A 19,849-nucleotide genomic window follows, 5' to 3' on the forward strand; every position below is an offset into this window, starting at 1 on the left:
TGTCACGTCTTGCCAATTCTAACGATAAAAGGTGATATAATCTATACAGTCATAATATTAATTGAAACATGTTGACGAGTTTTGGATGAACGGATTTTTATCCTTTCTCCTACAGACAAATGATGAGAGATAAGGAATTAGATCAGAAAAGTACAATCGTTACGTAGAGGTTTGTTTTTCTTATAATTTAATGTTTAAAATCATAATGGCGGATAAAAACTGTTTACTTTACTTTATCTGCCTCTCTAAATATTTGAGTATTTTAGAAGAAATAATACTTTCTTGGATTTAAGATATTCAATACATTCAAAAGCGTTTCTATTAATCCATTGTTAAACTATCAAAAAAGTACACAAGTTCAGATTCTCTTGATGAAAAAACGAATGATATAGCGAAAGGTAAGAATGTAATACTGAACTAGTTTCCCAATACTAATAATTATTATATAGTTATTATTATTATTTAATTATAATTAAATATTACACTAATAACAAGTGGACAATAATAATATTTTCTGCATTCTTTTCAATAATTAGGAAGATAATTACCCTAAACAGAAGATCGCCTTAAATCAATTTTTAGCATCCTCTTCAAGAGGCAAAAATAAGAAGAATAGGATTATCCCAGAATATACATATATGCGCAGCAATCAGGATTCGAGTTTGAACCAGATTTGCTCTTAGAAGTTCACTTGATAGAGGCTAGACTCATGGAGAGTGTTTTCTACTTTCTTTGAGGTAGGAAATGTACTGAAATACTATGAGTGTCCCGGGCATTATATAATATGTGTTGGAGCCTATTTCGAGAAACTTCTAACAAATGTTTAATTTTAAAAGTCGCATTTTCGTTCCTTGCCTTGCTTCAAACAAAAATTTTACCATGTTTTATGTTAAATAGATGATCATATTTCTCAATTAATTGAAAAAAATCTGGCCCTTAGATGTTTTTCTCTACCTAGAAGCTTCCTTCAGCTCACTGTTCGATGATAGACAGTGTTGCCTGTAACGAGAACACTCCTGAGGCCAGAAGTACACTGAAGAAAGGTCCGGGCGCCAATAACCTCAGATATTGACGAGCCTTAAATACAAAAAAAAAGGTGTTCAAGTAGCAGTAACTTCAAAACTCTAAGAAAAAATGTACTAAATTTTTATAAAAAATAATTCATATAAAATGTTTTTTTTTTTTTAATGCCATTTGTCATTGGCGCTCTGCCATTTATACGTATCGCAGTCCAATACATTTGAGATGTTGAAGAGAGCTCGTCAGTATGTGGCACGGTCAACTGGGACAGGGCCTCGCACACAAAAAGATGGCCACTGCCATGTGTCCGTCCCCGCAAAGCACACATTTCGGGTTGCCAACTAGCCTGATCCTAAATAAGTGTGCCTGCAGGTAATCATGTACAGTGATCAAACGAAAACAGGCCACCGCTACGCCACGAGGCGGGTTATTTGGCAGCACATTGTCCCTCAAGGCAGCCCATCGTTTGCCCTCTGATTGAATGGTGTGCAGCTCCGCTGTTCTCTTTTTGTCTTTTGCCCGGCAGATTCGTCAAGTGGTCTCAAAAGGAATGGACCCTTCAGGCTGTGTCATATTAGCGAGGCTGTCAGCTTCCTCATTCCCACTGAGGCCGCATAGGTTGGTGACCCATTGTAAAACCACCCTCACATTCCCCTCGGAGAGGTCGTTAATTATTTTACGACATTCAATTACATCGTAAGAGCCGGTCAGAACCTAAGTAATCAGTACGAATCGATAAAAATGACTACATTCTTAATCGTCAAATTTACAATGCTTTTCAAGGCAAAAAGGACCGCTCTGACCTCCCCATCGAAATTAGAGGCCACTCTTCCTTCAGGTTCCGCCATACTGAAAAGGAAGCTGCACTACCATTAGCATTTACTGCTGACCCATCCTTATACACATGCAACCAAAGGCTGTCCGGGTATCTACTAGGGATGGTTTCTAAGGCTAGGGCTCTTAAATCTTTTGCTGGTGTTTCTCCTTTTTTAACATCTTTGATGAGATGCAGCAATCCTTTGCCTTTGACGTATCTCACTCAGTAGCGGAAATAACTGTCTTTCGCTGCTGGCATGGCATACGAAGTTGCTATCTTTTCTGCAAAGGTTAAAAATATGCTTTGAGTCTTCAGTCGTTGAGGCCCAAGAATGATAAAGGTGTCCACTTTTCATAGAATACAAATTGTGGGAAAAAAATATGGGGTTTTTGTAGTTTAATTAAAGATTTAGCAAAGAAAAAAGTAAAATATATAAATTTCGTTAACTCATTTACTTTTGTTTAAATTTTCTAATATCTTGTGATAAATCAAGGAGTCAAGTAGGCGTAAAAACGAAAAATAGACGCTAATGACCATAGACGTCGATGCGGAAAAACAATAATCTATTGTTGGGCCTCGCATTTCAGTTTCACACCTAATGGATACATTGTAGTGTTCTAAAGTGATTTCTCTTTCACTGATCTCTCAAATCATCTGGTTTCAGCTTTCAAAAGTTCCTGATTTCTTTTTTAAGCTGAAGCCGTTGGTACCTATTAATACTAAGTACAATCAGAATTTATGAAATAAAAAATCTTTTAATTTGAATATATTATTTATACAAGTACTCTATTAAGAAACAGAAATAAAATGAAATGAGTTTTTCTCAAAAGCAGATGATGTATGTTAAATTGTTTATTACTAGATGTTCTATTAACTGGTTTTCCTGTATATTTAAATTTAACTCTTTTTTTGAATTATCTCCCAATAAAAACTACTTTCTACACCGAACGTTTCTGTACTTAATTAATTATTGTTAAATTGTATTCTCGTTTAATCATGATTGAATAAATAATCGAAATTTCTATTCTTTCCTTACCTACTCAACAAAACAACACAAAAAATCCACTATTCAGAAATATATAAAATCTAATAAGAAATATCAAACACATAAAAATTTGTATATCTCACCAGTCCAACCATAGCAATGACTCTGGTAGCCAACGAAAGTTTTATGCAGCATATCTTGAGATTCATCCTGTACGGATATCACATAATGCAAATGTCATTCAACCATTTCCGGTGACCGACTCTCCCCCACATCTTTCTCTATACACAACCATTCAAAATAAAAAATAATAATTCAATTCGCGGTGCTAAACATCACAGAGCTCGAATACAATTGTCACCCACAGACCACTGGTCTGAAGTCAGAACTAAATACTAAACTATAAACATCCTAATACATCCCCTCTTATTACCTACCGTTCTTGTATTGTTCAAAGCTACATGTAGTAAGCGCCACTAGCGCACTAACGGTCAATGAAGACATCACTTTGTCTTTTGAAACTAAATTCGTTAAAAGTAGTCTTTTCAATGTTCTTTAGAAAATTAACAATTAGTCTTTAAGTAATTTTTTTCAATTTCTAACTCCTACTTTTTATTTTAATTATATCATTTATTCGTAGGGAAGGGATCAGCTATGTGGTTAGCGCATTGGATTTCCACGCGGAAGATCTCTGGTTCGAATCAAGCTGCTGGCCCTTAGATTTTCTCTTCCTTGGAGCTTCTTACAATTCACATTCCGGTGATGGACAGTGTTGTCTGTAATGAGAGAACACTGACCGGAGGCCGCGATGCATAGAAAACCGCTCTAGGCGCCAATAACCATTCATTCTTAATTCATTAAGAAAAAAATAAATAACTTTTATCCATTTGCCACTTGAGCTCTTACATATTATATTGATTAGATAAAGTGCTAGTGATTTCTAGTCAGATCTTACAATTGCAATTGCTTACAATTGTTAATATAAACAAGAAAATAAAAAAAAAAGAACCAATCTCCATAGAGAATTTCTAGGAAGAGGTAGTAATATATATTATCCCATTTACCACTTCGCGAATTCTTCCCGAGATAAAAATTATCCCCAACTTAAGGTTAGGAGTGACCTGAGTGTACAATCGACCGACCGTGGTAAATGTCTATAAAATACCATGGAAATTCCAGAGAACAAGGAGCTGACAGATAAGTAAAAACATAATCAATCCCACTGCCTAAATCCCTACCTGGAAATTTTCCAAGTGGGCAAGTACAGTTAAAATTCTGATTGGAACAAATACTAGGATATTGATAAATACTAGGAACGGTTGAATCAATATGTAAACACAGTCATATGCTTTCTGAAAAACCATACATATGCTGAGTTTATATCTGTGCCGTCCCAAAAAGGTTCAAACTACTTAAAAAAGAGGCATTAACTCATTAACAATAGTATCAGAACATTTTCGAGAAAGAATGTAATCAAGTTTGAGGATACTTACACCCCTTTATGACATAATGATTATGTGAAGCAAGGATTCTATCTTAGTCTAAGCGGAAATGAGGCTAACTACATCAATTCTGACCGACTTCTTCCCGAATCAAAGAAAAGTAGTTAACAGGAATTATGGAAGGGTGTTATAGAGTAAGATTTTTGGACGACAATATTTGGAGGATATCATCATCTGTGGAAGGATAAAAAAACAATCAGAAGCGGTAGAGTGAGTGGCAGTGAGCGAGTGCGCTCGGTAGAAACTGGAATTATCAAACAGTCATTCTGAAAGCCATAGCCAGCCTGGAATAGTCCGGACAATCTTGTTGTGAAGAGTGACATTTAAATTTGATGACGACCACTGTAAGCTCGGAAAATAATTGAAAGAGAGGGATAATGGAGAGATATTCAGGACGCAGCTCTCAGCAGGTGCCGTGGGTTTGTATGTGTCTCTGTGTGGTGGCAAATAAATATATCAAACTGAAGGAGAGATCTATTTTCGAACTATGGGGCGAATGATTCTATCAAGATATATAGTAATACGGAGAAGAGTTGCGTTCTAATAGAACCAAGAAATCTGGAATAAAGCGAAGAAAGGGTATGCCGAGGTTTAGTTCAGACAATGAGAGATAGAAGTATGGGATAAAGAATGATCGTGGTAAATAAGTCAAAAAAGCGTATTTCGAAGATGTGTTAGGGTGAAAAGCTGGCGCATCTCCAATAGGATTCTAGCGCCTTTGATGAACATTGAGTCAAGGACCTTTAACGCAGGCCAGAATTAACCAAAACTTTGTTTCTTTTTTAGTAAAACGAAAAAGCTAGAGAATGACTCGATTAGTACTTTTAGATTATTAAAGATTTATTTCAAATCTTATACTTCCAACTCTTAACTTTTCAGATAAAAATGTTAGTTGAATCCGAACTGAAGTACATGACATCACTGCTCTGATACATAACATATGTTCCAGCTTGAAATCTGGTGTAAGGTTACCTTTGTTTTGATACGGTCGGAACTTGAGTTTTATATTATTAGAATATGAATTCCGAAGTTGAATTGTATGTAAGAGAAAATATTCCATGGCATAAATTGCCACCAAACATTAAACAAGTAAAAATTTGTATAGTCAATTGTTATTAGAACCAACTTAAAGAATTTTATTATAAGTGTTCTGTTTAAGGTTCTTGGACACTCACAAAAGGAATATGAAAAAGCAATTGTTAATTTTAGTATAAAAAACCAACTTCGATTCAAGGGAAACTTAGGTATGTTCATTTTATTTGCCCTTTTCAAATAGTAACTTTATAGGAACTGTGCTATCGATGAGTACTTTTAGAGCTAAGATAGTGAATTCGTATTTCATTTACAAGAAACATCGCTAAAATTTGTATTAACGTAAAAGTTGTTGGTTCTTTCGTTTTGCCTAATAGTTAACTAATTTCTTTCTTAGAAATGAATTTAAACTGGCTACAGTTTTTTTTTTTTGTTTTATTTACATTAGCGTTTCATATAAGTCAAAGAAAATTCTTTATGTCACACTGACAAATCACCCTCTGCATATAGATGAACATTTAAATTGGTGATAAATAAGGAAACAAACAGTAAGATAACGAGCAATTTTTCTTTAATAATAAGTTTGAAAAATGAGCAATTTTTTTTAATAAATTCGAAAAATGTCCACAGTACTATGTTGAGTGAACAATAATAAAACTTGTTTTTTAATAAAAAAATTTTGTTGAGTCTAAATTATTAAAAAGATTCAACCATTAATATTTTTAGTACGACATGTGAGAAAAGATGAACAGCGATATTACGAGGAACTTGTAGCTTACAGTCGGGCAAGTTTATTGCTGTATCCTTATCACTTAAGTGACATAATGGTTAAAGGGCTTAGAGTAACTCCATTTCAATATTATATAAAAGTTTTAGAAGCAATAATGGACAGCGAAAAAAGCTATGATTCTCTGCCGAATTTTACTGCTGCAGATTGTGAGTATTCATGGTTAAATAAGTTCATTTACTTTATTAATTTAATCTTTATATGTAAAATGTCTTTTATCAATGTTTAAAACCAGCATGACAACTGTCACAGGTTTAAGATTACTGGGCATAGGCAGAAATGAATATATTGATCTCATGAATCAGTGTAGATCAGGAAGAAAGCTTTTTAGAAGAAAAAGTGTTAGAGATTTGTTGCCAGTTAAACCTATAGATATTCACATTGAACCCTGGTGGGTTGTAGAGACAGGTTGTATAGTCGAAGAGGATGTGAAGGTTAGTGCCAGCTACCATCCATAAATTGAAAATTATAATATTGTTCGTAGTTTTCATATAGTTCTTTACTATATAGTAATTTTTGTAGTTAGTCTCTCAAGCTGAGAAACACTTAATTGATAAATTAATTGACTATGGAAGTCAACGAGCTGGCGATTTAGATTACAATCTTGTACACAGTCTTTACAAGTAAGAACTGAAATTGTTTAATGGTATATTAAAAAATTACACAAATGAAAAACAATAAAATGAAACTAATTCTTTGCAAGGTAAGAAAATTAGATAAAATAATTATTATTTTCAGAAAAGGTTTAATTTACCTAGAAGTACCAATTGAAAGTACAGATCTTATTGTAGTACCTCCTTTAGAAGGCTTTGTTATGAATCGCGTCCTCGGTGATTATTTCGAAACTCTTCTTTATAAAATATTCGTCTCAATAGATGAACATACATCGGTTGGAGAGGTATGCAATTAAGTTAAAACAGTATTATCTACTTGTAAAAATGAATCCTACATTGAACTTTCACATTATCAAAAGTTGGCAGGTGTGTTACAAATAGAACTTCAGGCAGTAAAGCAAGCTGTCTCTTTGTATTGTCGCCTTGGTTTTGCTAGGAAAAAAGTTCCTGAATCTGAGCGATGGCATCCTACATGGAATCCTGCCCAATCTAAAACGTGAACTATTTTTATATTAACGTTTGTTATCTGATTACCAAAACTGTGATATTTTATTTAACATTCTACTTCCTTTCTTGTTTAAGAGTACTTAGTCCAGCAACTGAAGTGATGCCATCATTTAGTAAAGTTTATAGTGATCTTGGCTCTTTCGATGAAGATTCTGATACAAATAACAGAAAAACTAGAATTGCATTTATATTCGATTCAACATTAACTGCTTTTCTGATGATGGGAAATCTTTCGCCTGTGAGTCACTTGGATTATGATTCAAGTCTTCTTGATAACTGTATTTATTTTTTTTTTTTATCTACAACTAGCTAATAACAAGAATAAATAATTATTTCAGGGTTTAAAAAGTCATGCTGTTACCATGTTTGAAGTGGGAAAACTTACTGATGAATCCATGGACAGTTTTTTGAGTGAGTTAGAAAAGGTAAGTTTTTTCGAAAATAGTATTTTATTTAATAAGTTATTAAGTTATTGTATTTAATAGGTGTTAAATTGAAGTCCACTTCTTCTTGAGGCAGTGATCTATTTCGCCCTCGCCCTTCAGAGGTTCTTTAATAAACAAGTGAGTCAATCGAAAGACTGAAATTCTCCTGCAACAATATCAATCAGGGTACTCCTACTTGCATTTGTCAATGATTTCGCTACCCATAATAATTTTAGTATTTTCAATGTACAAGCCACCGCCTTGATACATATTCAAAATTCGTAATTATTGTAGGTGTAAATAACGACCTCATTATTTAATTGGAGCAGACAATCACGCGGGCGAATCGCGGCTGTAGAACATAGGTAGCGACAAACACGTTCGAAGGCTATAGGGGCAGTTATCCACTATGTGAACCACCACAAAGTTGAATACCCTATTAACTAATTAAAAAAAAGCAGATCATAGTCTTTTTAATTCATCACACTGTTCCCATAAAAAAAGGAAATGAGAAAAGGATTGCAAGAAATAGGATTCAACGATACAAACATCAACGTTTGGCATCCCATCGATAAAAAACCATTACCTCTCTTCTTTTTCGTTCTGGAGCCAGACTTCAATAACAAAAATATATTCAATGTCTCAACAACATAATTAAAATGAAAGAACCTCATAAGGTCAGAAATAGTACAATATAAAAGGTGATAACAGTACAGGCACATGCCGGGCATATGTCATGTGGCGCGTCAAGTGTGAAGACCCTATCTTAAGGATTGATGTAACAACCCATCAGATACTGTTCCAACATGCACTCTCTGCTTCGGGCCGCATTCCGCTAGCTTTCATGGTTGTAAGGTGTCCAACGAATCAAGCGAAAGAGGCAGTTTGTTTTTTGGTTAAGGGATGTTTCAAGGGCTCGTTCTCAGTTCTTAAAAATTTCAGTACCAAGGGATTTTCCTTCGCTCCAGCAGACTACATATTAAGGGCACACCAACAATAGCCTCCTCAGCAGCGTCATTCCCAACCAACCTGCCGTTCGAAGGCTCTCAGAGGTCGTGAGGTCGCATCCATCACATCAAAATACTCGCACACTTCATTCTTACCAAAATTCTACTTCTTCTCAGTTTCCAAACATACAGCCTGATAATACAACAGTATTAAACTCATTTTTGTAAAGATTGGAAACATTTCTTACTCCTCTCGTTAACTTACTAAACACACTTATAACTCAAACCTTAAATATGCCTTCTCAGCATTAATTAAATGTTCTACTCTGGAATGTCAATGGCTTTAACTTCTAACGAGACGAAGTAAACACTTCGCTGCGTGAGAAACGTATTGACTTAGCTTGGCTAACGGAAACACACTTTAAGTAAATTTCACTTTAATATCACTGACTACAAAACTTACTGGACTGACCACTTGGACGACATGGCCCACGGAGGTGCGACGATTCTAATTCGTCAAAGCCTCTAACACCATAGCCTTCCTTCAATGCCTATTGACTATCTCCAAACTACGTCCTCAGTAGATTCTTTAATTGCTCTTTTATACAATTTAGTAAACTGACTTACCTAATTAGAAACCAGATAAGTACACAGAAAAAAAGTCTCTAAGGGCAACCAAGAAAAGATCTTTTCTTATAAGTGCATAACATATCCTCTTCTTCGTTATGACAGGCAGTTCGTGGGCATCTTCCGACAAAGATAATGCCTTCTTGTTTGCCTCTTATCTATCTTCAGTTTTTCACTTCTCGTTCCGTTTTAATCTGCCCTTAGTTCCGATAAGCCTTCTTAAAAGATCTTTTGACACTCCCTTTCTTCTTCCCTTGTAGTTACTTGGAGTTGTAGATGTTATTTCAACTTCCCTTGAGAAGAAGAGGTACTGTAAGAGTGGAGTGTTTCTTGATGTGAAGACGGCCTTCGATTGGGGTAGCAAATGGACTTCTCTGAAAGCTGAAAAGCATCCTTCCAGCCATATATTTATTTTCTTTTTTGAAATTATACTTTACGGATAGAGATTTTGAAGTGAAACTAGTATTCTTTCTCCATTGAGTATTGCTGGAATTCCGTAAGTTAGCATTCTAGTCCGCCCATTACCATGTACAGAATTGCTCTCACTGGTTATAAATTATTAATAATAAGAGATAACTTGCGATATCTTAATTACTTGATTTTCCTTAGGTTAGTACTGCTCGAGATGACAGTGAAGGAGAAGCTAGAAGATACTTTGAGCATGCATTAGTACTTCGAGCCACAGTTCTCGCACTCAGGCACAAAGGATTAGACTTAGTCCGTTGTGAAAGTTTGCATTCACTGGATAGCAGTACCTGCACCAGATTGTTGAACAAAAACTATTCGTCAGTACCATCAGTAGTAAATAGTCGTTAATTTTTGTCTGTTTTAACTTAAAACTTATAAAAATTATTTTCACGTATTAAGCAGAAAAAATTTATGATTTTGACTCACGAAAAAATACTCAAAACTAAAATATTTAGAAACTGTTGTTGTGAAAAAGCATAAATTGATCTGAGAGTAAAAACTAAATTAGTTTAAAAAACTGAAACTGCCAAGAAATGTATTTAATAATGTTTTTCAAGGAGACCTGTATAATTCTCAGATTGTTGGTGTCTATGGCTCCACTAAGTGCAGAAGTTCTGCCAATTACAAGTAACACTCCACCTCACCTAGGCCCTCCTTGTCCTCAAGCACATACTCCATGGTTCAAACTATTTCTGTATCATCTAACGGGCAGTGGGCCTCCTTCCTTACTTCTTGCTAGAGGTCAGTGCTTTTTTAACTTTTCCTTTCTATTTTTTAAATTTATTATTACAGAGTACTTTAAATGAATTTAACTTTAATGCTGGTATTTTTCTAGATAAAAAAAAAAACATTTTTGAACAAAAGGTTAAGATTCTAATAAAAACCTTATGAACTTTATACAGTGTTAAACTGATGTGTTTTTCTTTCTCATTTCAAGTCTATTGTTACTGTAGGCACAATTTGCATAAATTCGTAGATATTATATTTAATCATATTTTTAGGCATTTCTTATTATCTTATTTATCATAAAAAATGTTTTGCGAATGGAAGTTTCTAACTCATTACCCCGGGAAATGGTCAGTTCTTCTTAGAATTTGAATCCCCTCCAAATAATGGCATAAATTACTTTAAATGACTATTCAATAAATCCTAAAAAGAGAATTATAATAAAAACTGAGATTGTATTTTATTTAAATTTAGTAACTGTGTTTTAAATAAAACATTTTTGATTATTTAACATTAGTTTTAATAAAGAGGCAAAAACAAAGAAAAACTGCTGTCTGGAAGCAAATCGAGTCTTAATCATTTTCTGTTTGTGGAAGCACGAATTCTGGAAGTGTTCTTGAAATTACGAAAGAAGTACCATAACTTACAATTGATAATTGTCCTAGAATCTTACAGACTATTAAAGTTGCCTTCCGAACTGTCTCTAACACCAGAAAAAAGGATTTGTTGTAATTATTTCAAACGTTTAGGAAAAATTTGGGGGGGAATTTAATTTTTGAGTTTTCTTGAAAATGGCCCCAAAGGTTTTATTTTAACTTTGAATACACTTTTATATCTAATATGGGAAACATGTATCCAGGAAAATTCTATGAAGGGTTTTGTGAGAGATTGGTGTGGGCAGTACCCCACTTATGTCTGTATGTTGTCAAGAAAAATTAAAAGTGTCGAAAAAAACTCGAATTTAAGAATTCCATTACTGGAAGTTCATTTAGCTGAACGGATTTACACTAGTGGTACTCCTTTCGCAAATGTTACCGCGATTTTTTCTAAACTTCGTACCTATCAACTAAATACTTATAGATCTATAACTTAATTGAATAATTTTTCTAGAATAATTCCGGATAATGTTAGATATAATTAACTATGTTTTAAATTTTGGAATTTGTGAAAAAATGTATTAGTTGGAACCTTGAAAATTGTAGTAAGAGAAGTTGTGAATGTGTTAACATCACGATTATTAATTAATTTCTTTTGAAATCAATTTAATGAATGAATGAATTAATCAATTTAACCTTAAGGTTAAGTAAAAAAATAAATAAAGTTAAATAAGTTTGCTCATGTACCTTGTGCTTCTTCTTAATTTAGAAACTTTAAGGAAGCAATTCTTAATAGATATATAATTATATAGACAATTCTTACTATTAAGAATCTACAGGGTGTTCATTTTAAGACGACTCAAATGCATTTCATGCTTAAACGGTTAATCTGAGCAAAAAATGGTAGAGGAAAAATTTGTTGCTCGTCACCTCTAGTTTCAGAATATGTGACTTGATTTTCGATTCCTGCCCGCATACGCGACTGACGCGCGACCAAAAGTGAAGGTTCGCAGTTGACCCCCATTTTCATATACACCGTTTTAAAGATTATAAAAAGTTATGAAAGAAACCGGAAACCGCAATTCGATATCTTCAAAATTAATAGTGCTAGGCTATTTCAAAATCTGGTATTTATTAATCATATTTCAATTTTTTAACTTGTTATCAAAGAGAAAGAAAAGCACGCGACATGTCATTTTTATGTATTTTTTCATCCTCTTTCTAGTAAAAATATTGCCAATGCAGTAAAGCTAGTATTTATCTTAATATCGGGAAATAAATCGTTTTCCGGGAGATTTTTCTAAGAAAAATCAATTGTTAAGAGCTTTAGATGTTCTCAAGCATACACAAAATGGCTAAAAATTAATTTCACATCTGTTACAAACAAGAAGGTTTATTAATTATTTGGTAATTTTGAGAGAGTTGCGTTTAATTACCAAAAAAAGTGGAAACCTCCTGCCAGATATTGTAAGTGATCAATATCTTTCATGTAAAGGATCAAACTTATTCATTAATTTATCAAGTAATGCACTTAACTTGAGAAGCATTAACTCAGATACAGAGAACAGTTGATAACCTCCAGGCTAACCTCCTTTAAAGGCACAGTACATGCTTCAGAAGTTGTGTAAAGTGCATTATTTGATAAATTAAGGAATAAATTTGATCCGTAATCACATTTAAAGAAGTCTTGCATACGGGGTACATTAAAATGATGTGATGGTTGCTTTTATTTGATGATAAAGCAAGTTTATCCTGATTCACTCTCAACCATTACATTACACTTCATATTTTAAAATCTTCAATTATTATTATTTTTGTTCTTTGCGTTACAAATAACATTTTTGTAGTCAGTTTTGTAAATAGTAAAACGTGTATTTCTGTTGGAAAATTAATATTGAAAACCGTTCACGAGTTGATAAAATAGTAACTTTGATCTTAAATATCTCGACAAATATTAGGGATATCGAAACGGGGTCAACGTCATTTTTCACAATTTTTTATGTAGTTTTCACTATCATTGTCAAAACCAGAGGTCCTTATGAAACCCCAATCGGGTTTTTAGCCATAAGTCTGCCAAAAATGAAGATACATCATCGGGGGTGGAAAATTTGAAAACTAGACTAAAAATAACATATAGTTTACTTCTTGGGTTTTTTCGAAATTCCGCTTTCCTAAAAAGTTATTAGCCATTGGTGCGTAAATGGATCACCCTGTATATAGTTATATAGATTTATTGAGATTACTTTTTGCCGTTTGATAAGCTCACAAATTTTTTGATGTTCTGTTTAGGAACGCGAATGAATAAGCTTCCGGCGATACTGCGAGGTTGTGACAAAGTTCTGATTACTTCTTGGGGCCATGATCCAGCAGTAATGCCGTTGTCAAATCTTCTCTTTACATTGAATGATGCGCTCTGTTATTCTCCAGTTCTTGTGCAGGTTCTTATCCATTTTATTGAATGTATTAAATATTGATAGTGGAAAAAAAAAAAAAAAAAAAAAAAAAAAAGAAAATAAGAAAGTTTGGCTTTTAACTTTAGGTTTATGGAATGTACAACAAAGATGTTGATACGCATTTGGTGCCATTTCCTTTTCCAGAAGACTCTGGTAAGTTATGTGATAATTGTACTAATCTAAAAGTTTATATTTTTAAATTTAATTTGATACATTACGGTATGTTACTTAGTGAAGAGTGCATGCGGCAATACTTAACACTAGAATAAAGTATGCATAAACCAAGTAAACACTAATCAGTGAGGTAATTAAAAGGAACTTGTTAGGAAACAAAGTTACATTAAAGATTTAAGTTACTAGTAAAGATTTATTAAATCAATTACGAACTTCAACAATTAAACTTTAATCAATAGAGAGACTTCTTGTATTTGAAACTAAAATAATATCTGCTATTCGAAGCAAAATTATAATACAAGGTCATTGTAAATACAACTAATATATTCATTACTTTCATAACTAATGAAAATAAAGACAAGAGGTAAGGATAAATAAAGGTAATGAAACAGAAAATTCAAATTAACCGCTTTGAAGAACGGATATAAATAATTATAAACATCATCTGACGTTCATTGTACAATGGACGTAGCATTATTCACGGGCAATCAACAGAAATATGAGTTAAATTCTCTTTTACAAAAACACATTCCGTTTTATAAATATAATTATAACACTTTAGAAGTTAATGTGATCACAGCTTGTTTTCTCTTATATACATATATACTTTCTCTTGCATCCCTTAAGAGGAGGTAGTGTTATCAAAATCTATCTTTTTTCTTTTGTTGGGAAGGACTGGTAATTGCTATTTTCTTTCTTTTATCCCTCTTAATGGGTTGTAATTATTTATCACTTAATTCCATTTTCTTCCCACCAACATGTTACCAATTCCCCATAACATGTCCGTTTTTTTTTTCAAACTAATTATTCCCGATGCCTATATATTTAAAAAATCATTGGATGTATTAATTTGTACAACCAAGGAACAAAAAGAAAAATCTATCCAAAAGGTACAAAAATCTCCTTTACAGAAACTTTTAAAAGTTAAGTATAAGGGTTGATTGAACGCCAAAAGGTATACAAATCAGCAAGTACCCAACATATCATACTTCTAGTATCATATTTTTTAGAATGTATTAAATGTCATAGACCCTTATGCTGGCCATTTTCAAATACAATATATTTTTCAGTAATGACTAGGGCCAATTTAATTTGAAATTATGTAACTGTTTGCTGAAAAATTATAGGGTTTGGTTTGAAAGCCACACATTTCTTTCGCTCCATTAGTTTGCAATTATGCTGTATTTTTTTTCTTTATAGAAAGTGTGAATGGAATATGGAAACAACATCCTGCAATCGAACGTCTATTGAATGAGGTAGATTTAGTCCACACTTGTGGATACATAACTATGGTACAAGTGAAAAGCCCTACCATTGAAGTACCTCGCCAGTTACCATCAAAAGAAACTTTGACGTTGTCACTGTGTCCACAGCATGATTTTCAGCCTTTGGAAACACCTGCTACTCCTTCATCTGTAGAAGCCTGGATTCAAACAATATCTACTGGTATGCACTGGTACATTTTTACAGTAAGTTGCTTGTAGAAATTGAAGTAAAATTTCCATTGTTAATTATTAGGTGGTGGACATTTGAGTATGAAGCATTACTCAGCCAGCCCTGTAAAAGAAGAAGAGTCTGCTCCTGTTAATGGGATAACTAATCCAGAGTGCGCCGAAATATTAGAACATGAGCTAGATGGCCTTGGCGATAGTAGTCAGAGTTCTCCCAGCAGGTCAGTTACATGTTTGAACGTTTGCTCCAAATCCAAGTTTGACTGTTTGTTAGGTAAATGTGGTTAGAAAAAATTGTTACTGCAAACAGATGTGACCTCGTGAATACAATCACAAGATTGAACGCTAGAAGTTCACACAGATATAGATATGATTATTTTATAAACGTTGGATATCTCACAAATAACGTAACAATTACTTATATACATAAATTATTTATACACATAAATGTATTGTAGTTAGCAATGCAATTAAGATATCACTTTTTTCATCTTCAGGTCTTTATGCTGGTTATTGAAAGAATCTCCGAGACCCTGTTTTTCTGAACAATATTAAATTGTAGTTTCTTGTTTTCTAGGGAAAGTGAAAACAAAGATGATGTACCAACTTGTGGATTGCCACTTAGAGTAAACTTATCAGAGCGAAGAGCTTCTTGCAGTTCAGTTAATCTTTCTGATTGGTCGTTATTAGACTGTTGTTTCGGCGTTCCTCTCTTTGATGCAGATGTTAACAAAGTTGTGTGTAATTCTGTTGTAGAAAGATTATCCCATCCGTTAAGGTAAGATAGTTTTCGTTTATTTTCTTAACTTGAAGTTAATTGTGGTAAAGGTTTAATTGTTAAGGCTAAGTTTAAATATATGCCTGACCAAAAGACTAGATGAGAATTCTTACATTCAAAATAAAACAAAACTTCTTATTTCGATTGTTCGATCATATTCAAAGTTATAAAAATTTTAAACTTACTCTAGACAGAAATTGGCCCTGTTTATTAAAAATGGAATAAAATAATAATGGTTGATACAATTTTTCAATTAATTTTTTTCTAGTTTTCAAAAAATAGATTTTTTTTAACCATGATTTTATTTTATTTTTATTTATTTACCTTCTTTTTTTTTGCACATCGGCAGCCAAGGCATTAGCGCTACATGATTTTATTATTTAATAAACTGAACGTATGATTTAATTATTTATCAAACTATTTTTGTCCGATTAAAAAGTTATAAAAGTAAAGTAAAGTAATCGCCTATTTTTTCAGGCGGGGCTTAACGTCCAACTACCAATTAGGTGTCGTGGACGGAGGCGAATAGCAAACGTACTTTACTATTCCTCATTTAACCATTAAATAAAATCCAAGGCCGAGACCGGGAATCGAACATATTAGCATATTAGCTTTGCAGGTCTCGCCTCTTAACCCGCTCGGCTACCGTGGCGCCTAAAAAGTTATAATGAAATTAAAATTCAAGTACTAAATTAATTTTATAGAATTGTTTTTTATTTCACCTGATAAAAAATTTGGTTTTAACTATCCCCCACTTGGCGGTCTTTAATTCAGCTCTTTCTGTGAGTTATCAAGTACTTAAAATTATAATAGTGGAATTCTTAATTTGACTAAAATCTGATAATCAAAATTCGGTATTACAAAGTATGTTCATGTTTCCAACGATTTTCAGTGAACTTGAATTATTAAGTATTAAGATACATTTTATCAAATACTTTTCTAGAAAAATTGATACTGATTCCTGGGTAATTTAGGGGGTAAGATGAGGTTTTATAGTTTTGTTCACATTCTGTGATAAAAGTCGCTTTTGAGAGAATGGTTCAAGTCACTCTTTAACTTAACCAATTACAACCTCCACTTTTAAGAACTTACTTTTTGAGAATGTTGTTAAGACCAACTAAGCCTTCAAATTTATCAAATAGTTGTAATAATTGCAGTAAAAGGAACTCACAGGGATGCTTAACACGTTTAGTTGATTGTTGTTTTCTTTTTTGATATTGCATCCACATTAGTGAGTTATAATAACCTATACCTGTCATAGCTAGCGCCCTAACATGCCAAGTTAGATTTGTAGGAATTATGTACTAGTTGTTAACAAAAATGACTTTAATGTTCGCAGTTTAGAAAAATTGGCACAATCAAATGAAAGATTAACTCAGAATCTAAAAAATTTCATTGATCAAGTACAGGTGAGCGTTAAAAATTTTTATTCTTTGCCTTTAATAATATTTATATTTTTACACAGCAGATTATTTATTTATATTTTTATTGTAGAGCTGGGGAGATGAAAGAAATTGGATGGATGCATTGAACAATAAGAAAAATGATTGTAGCTGGCCAGAACTAAGTATTATGTTTAGTAAAGGGCAGTTGGCTCCTTGGGATGAAAACTAAGTATTTGATGCAATGATAAAGTACAAAATTAAACCTACGCATTGATAAAACTTACTCTTAAAAATCCTTCTGTATGGTAGAATTTCGGTTTTTATGAATACTTAATTTAAAAAGTATACCGTCCGTGGATGTTTTAAGATTTGGCTCAATTATTTCTGAGGTAACTTTTACTTGTTTATTAAGTTGCATATACAAAATTAAGTCAGATATTACAGATTTCAACGCCACATCGCGGATTGAAATTCATGTAAATTGAATTACATACATTCATCTCCGGCGCTATAGCCCATTCTGGGCTCTGGCCTCTAAAAAAAGCTTTCCCAGCTGTTTCAGTCTTCAGCCGCAATCCATCATCTTGAAGTCACAGTCTCATAGCTTCCTTGTCTTTTCCAGCCATCCCAGTCGAGGTCTGCCGTTTTATCTTTTTCCCTTTGGCATACAATTAATCATTTTCTTAGGAAACCTATCATCTTCCATTCTGAGAACGTTCTAATCCATGGGAGCCTAAAAATTTTTACAAAGCGACTAATAGGAGAAAAATTAAATCGCTTCTACAGTTCCCGATTGTAAATTTTCTCCAAACGTTGCCTTCCTTCACAGCTCCGTAAATTTAAAAAAATTTTGCTCGTTCAATGTTTCCAGGATTCTGCATTTGGAGCCGTATTTCAGGACCGGTCTAATCAAGAATTTTTTACGTCACTTTCGCATCCCTGTTGAACTCCTTGGATTTAAAATGTCTGATCAAGCCGTAATTACTTCTATTATCCTTTTTTCAATCTCTTTAGAGAAGTCTTGATGGAATCTACAAAGGTCTGAGATATCCGAAGACCTTAACCTTTTCAAATTTATGATTGCTCATAAGTAAAAGAAGATCGGGGGTCAGCAACCACCACTGTATGCTTAGGTTTATTTTCATTCATCTTCAGTCTCAAATAGTGACTCTAGCGCTTGAAAAGCCTCCTTTATGCCTAATTCTGATTTGCATACAATATCAATATCGACAGCATAGATGAGATAAGATTCTAATAGGGCTGCCCAAGGCCTTCGCCACTGCGACCCCTTTGAATCTATTGTAGCTCCCCCACTCTAGAGCTCCCTCTCCAGACCTGTCCTTTTAATCAGACTCTTAATTCTGGAGAGCGGCTCCTGGGTAAAGCTCTCTGGCCTTGGTTTTTCCTTCCTGATAAGTAACATTCTTAGCTAGACCAGCCCTTCGCACTGAAACAGCACATGCAGTGCCGTATATCGTCGGCATAGGCTAGAAGTTTGACTTCCTTATTAAAACTATGCCTACTAGTCTCTGTCCGGAGACCCTAATCACTTTTCCCAGTGCTATGTTAAAGGGGAAGCAAGATGGAGATCTTGTTTCAAGCCATTTATTGTTTGTAAGGGTTCTGATAAATTGAAATTAGGAACTTTACCTTTGGAATTACTGAATTCTAATTAGGCACTTTTTGTTGTTCACACCTACTTCAATCACTTTAATTTGCTACAAGGTGTTTTTCGATCACTCATAGCTTTGGACTGCATTTTCCTGTTGACTGAATCGCGTCCCGATTAGAAGTCTATAAAAACATGGTAAGTGACCATGCCTTTATTCGATTCTCTTGTCCAAGATTTGCCGAATGACAAATATTAGGTCAACAGTTGACTTTTCCTTCGTAAAAATGCACTTCAACCTCAACACAAAGAAGAAGCCTATTGAAAATAATTTTAGATAGAACCTTTTTTGCCGTATTTGGGAGAGAAATATCTCTATAATTATTGCATTCTAGGTAATCCTTCATTCGATTAGATAATTAGTCCATTTTTCCATTCTTCAGGCATCCTCTCCTCCGCCCATATCCTGACAATTTCTTCTCAAAGTGAGAAATGCTTTTTTAGCTGACAGATTATCTGCATATTATTTCTGCATATTTTATTTTAAGTTTTCAGAACATTTATGTCTTTAAATGGTACGTTAATAACTTAAAAAGAAAATCACAATTCTGATTAGCAATTAGTGATTTGGACGACTTCTGATATAAGTACAGCTTTGTAAATTCTTAATGTATATAATGTAAATAAATGAAAATATTTTTTTAAAAATTTGTAAGATATTGCAAAAAGTTCACAAAACTGTTGTGACGTTTATTACACATTCATTAATTCTACATTGTTTTTATATTTATTGTATATTACTTTCTGTTTTGTGGTTGGCTCACTGGATTCCCAGTGCAAAGACCTTGGGTTTGGATCCAGCTGCCGACCTTTCGATTTTCTCTAAATATTTCGAGAGGACATTTTTGGGGGTTGGTAGTACATTGAAAAAAAGCTCTAGGCGCAA

At 33.5% G+C, this 19,849-nt stretch overlaps 2 protein-coding genes across 2 annotated transcripts in view; one reads left to right on the top strand and one right to left on the bottom strand.

Annotated features, from left to right (window-relative positions):
* LOC141459523 (uncharacterized) overlaps positions 1-3,234 on the bottom strand; it is a 61,462-nt gene extending 58,228 nt beyond the window's left edge. The window contains exon 1 of the mRNA XM_074138695.1: positions 2,966-3,234. Coding sequence (XP_073994796.1) covers positions 2,966-3,031 — 66 coding nt within the window. The 5' untranslated portion in view covers positions 3,032-3,234. The remainder of the gene's footprint in view (positions 1-2,965) is intronic.
* Positions 3,235-5,265: 2,031 nt separating this feature from the next.
* Positions 5,266-18,614, top strand: LOC141448104 (protein FAM91A1). Its single transcript, XM_074116179.1, has 18 exons — positions 5,266-5,413; positions 5,484-5,568; positions 6,083-6,292; positions 6,396-6,577; positions 6,666-6,766; positions 6,882-7,041; positions 7,117-7,253; positions 7,340-7,502; positions 7,603-7,689; positions 9,873-10,048; positions 10,309-10,472; positions 13,343-13,491; positions 13,593-13,659; positions 14,881-15,126; positions 15,199-15,352; positions 15,709-15,909; positions 17,249-17,318; positions 17,404-18,614. Exons 1-18 carry the CDS (start codon positions 5,342-5,344, stop codon positions 17,521-17,523), a joined length of 2,544 nt encoding a protein of 847 aa, XP_073972280.1. The 5' UTR covers positions 5,266-5,341; the 3' UTR covers positions 17,524-18,614.
* The last annotated feature ends 1,235 nt before the right edge of the window (positions 18,615-19,849 follow it).

The sequence above is a fragment of the Rhodnius prolixus genome, unplaced genomic scaffold (assembly GCF_049639745.1).
Source record: "Rhodnius prolixus isolate KJV_2025 unplaced genomic scaffold, Rpr scaffold_1, whole genome shotgun sequence".
NCBI lineage: Eukaryota > Metazoa > Arthropoda > Insecta > Hemiptera > Reduviidae > Rhodnius > Rhodnius prolixus.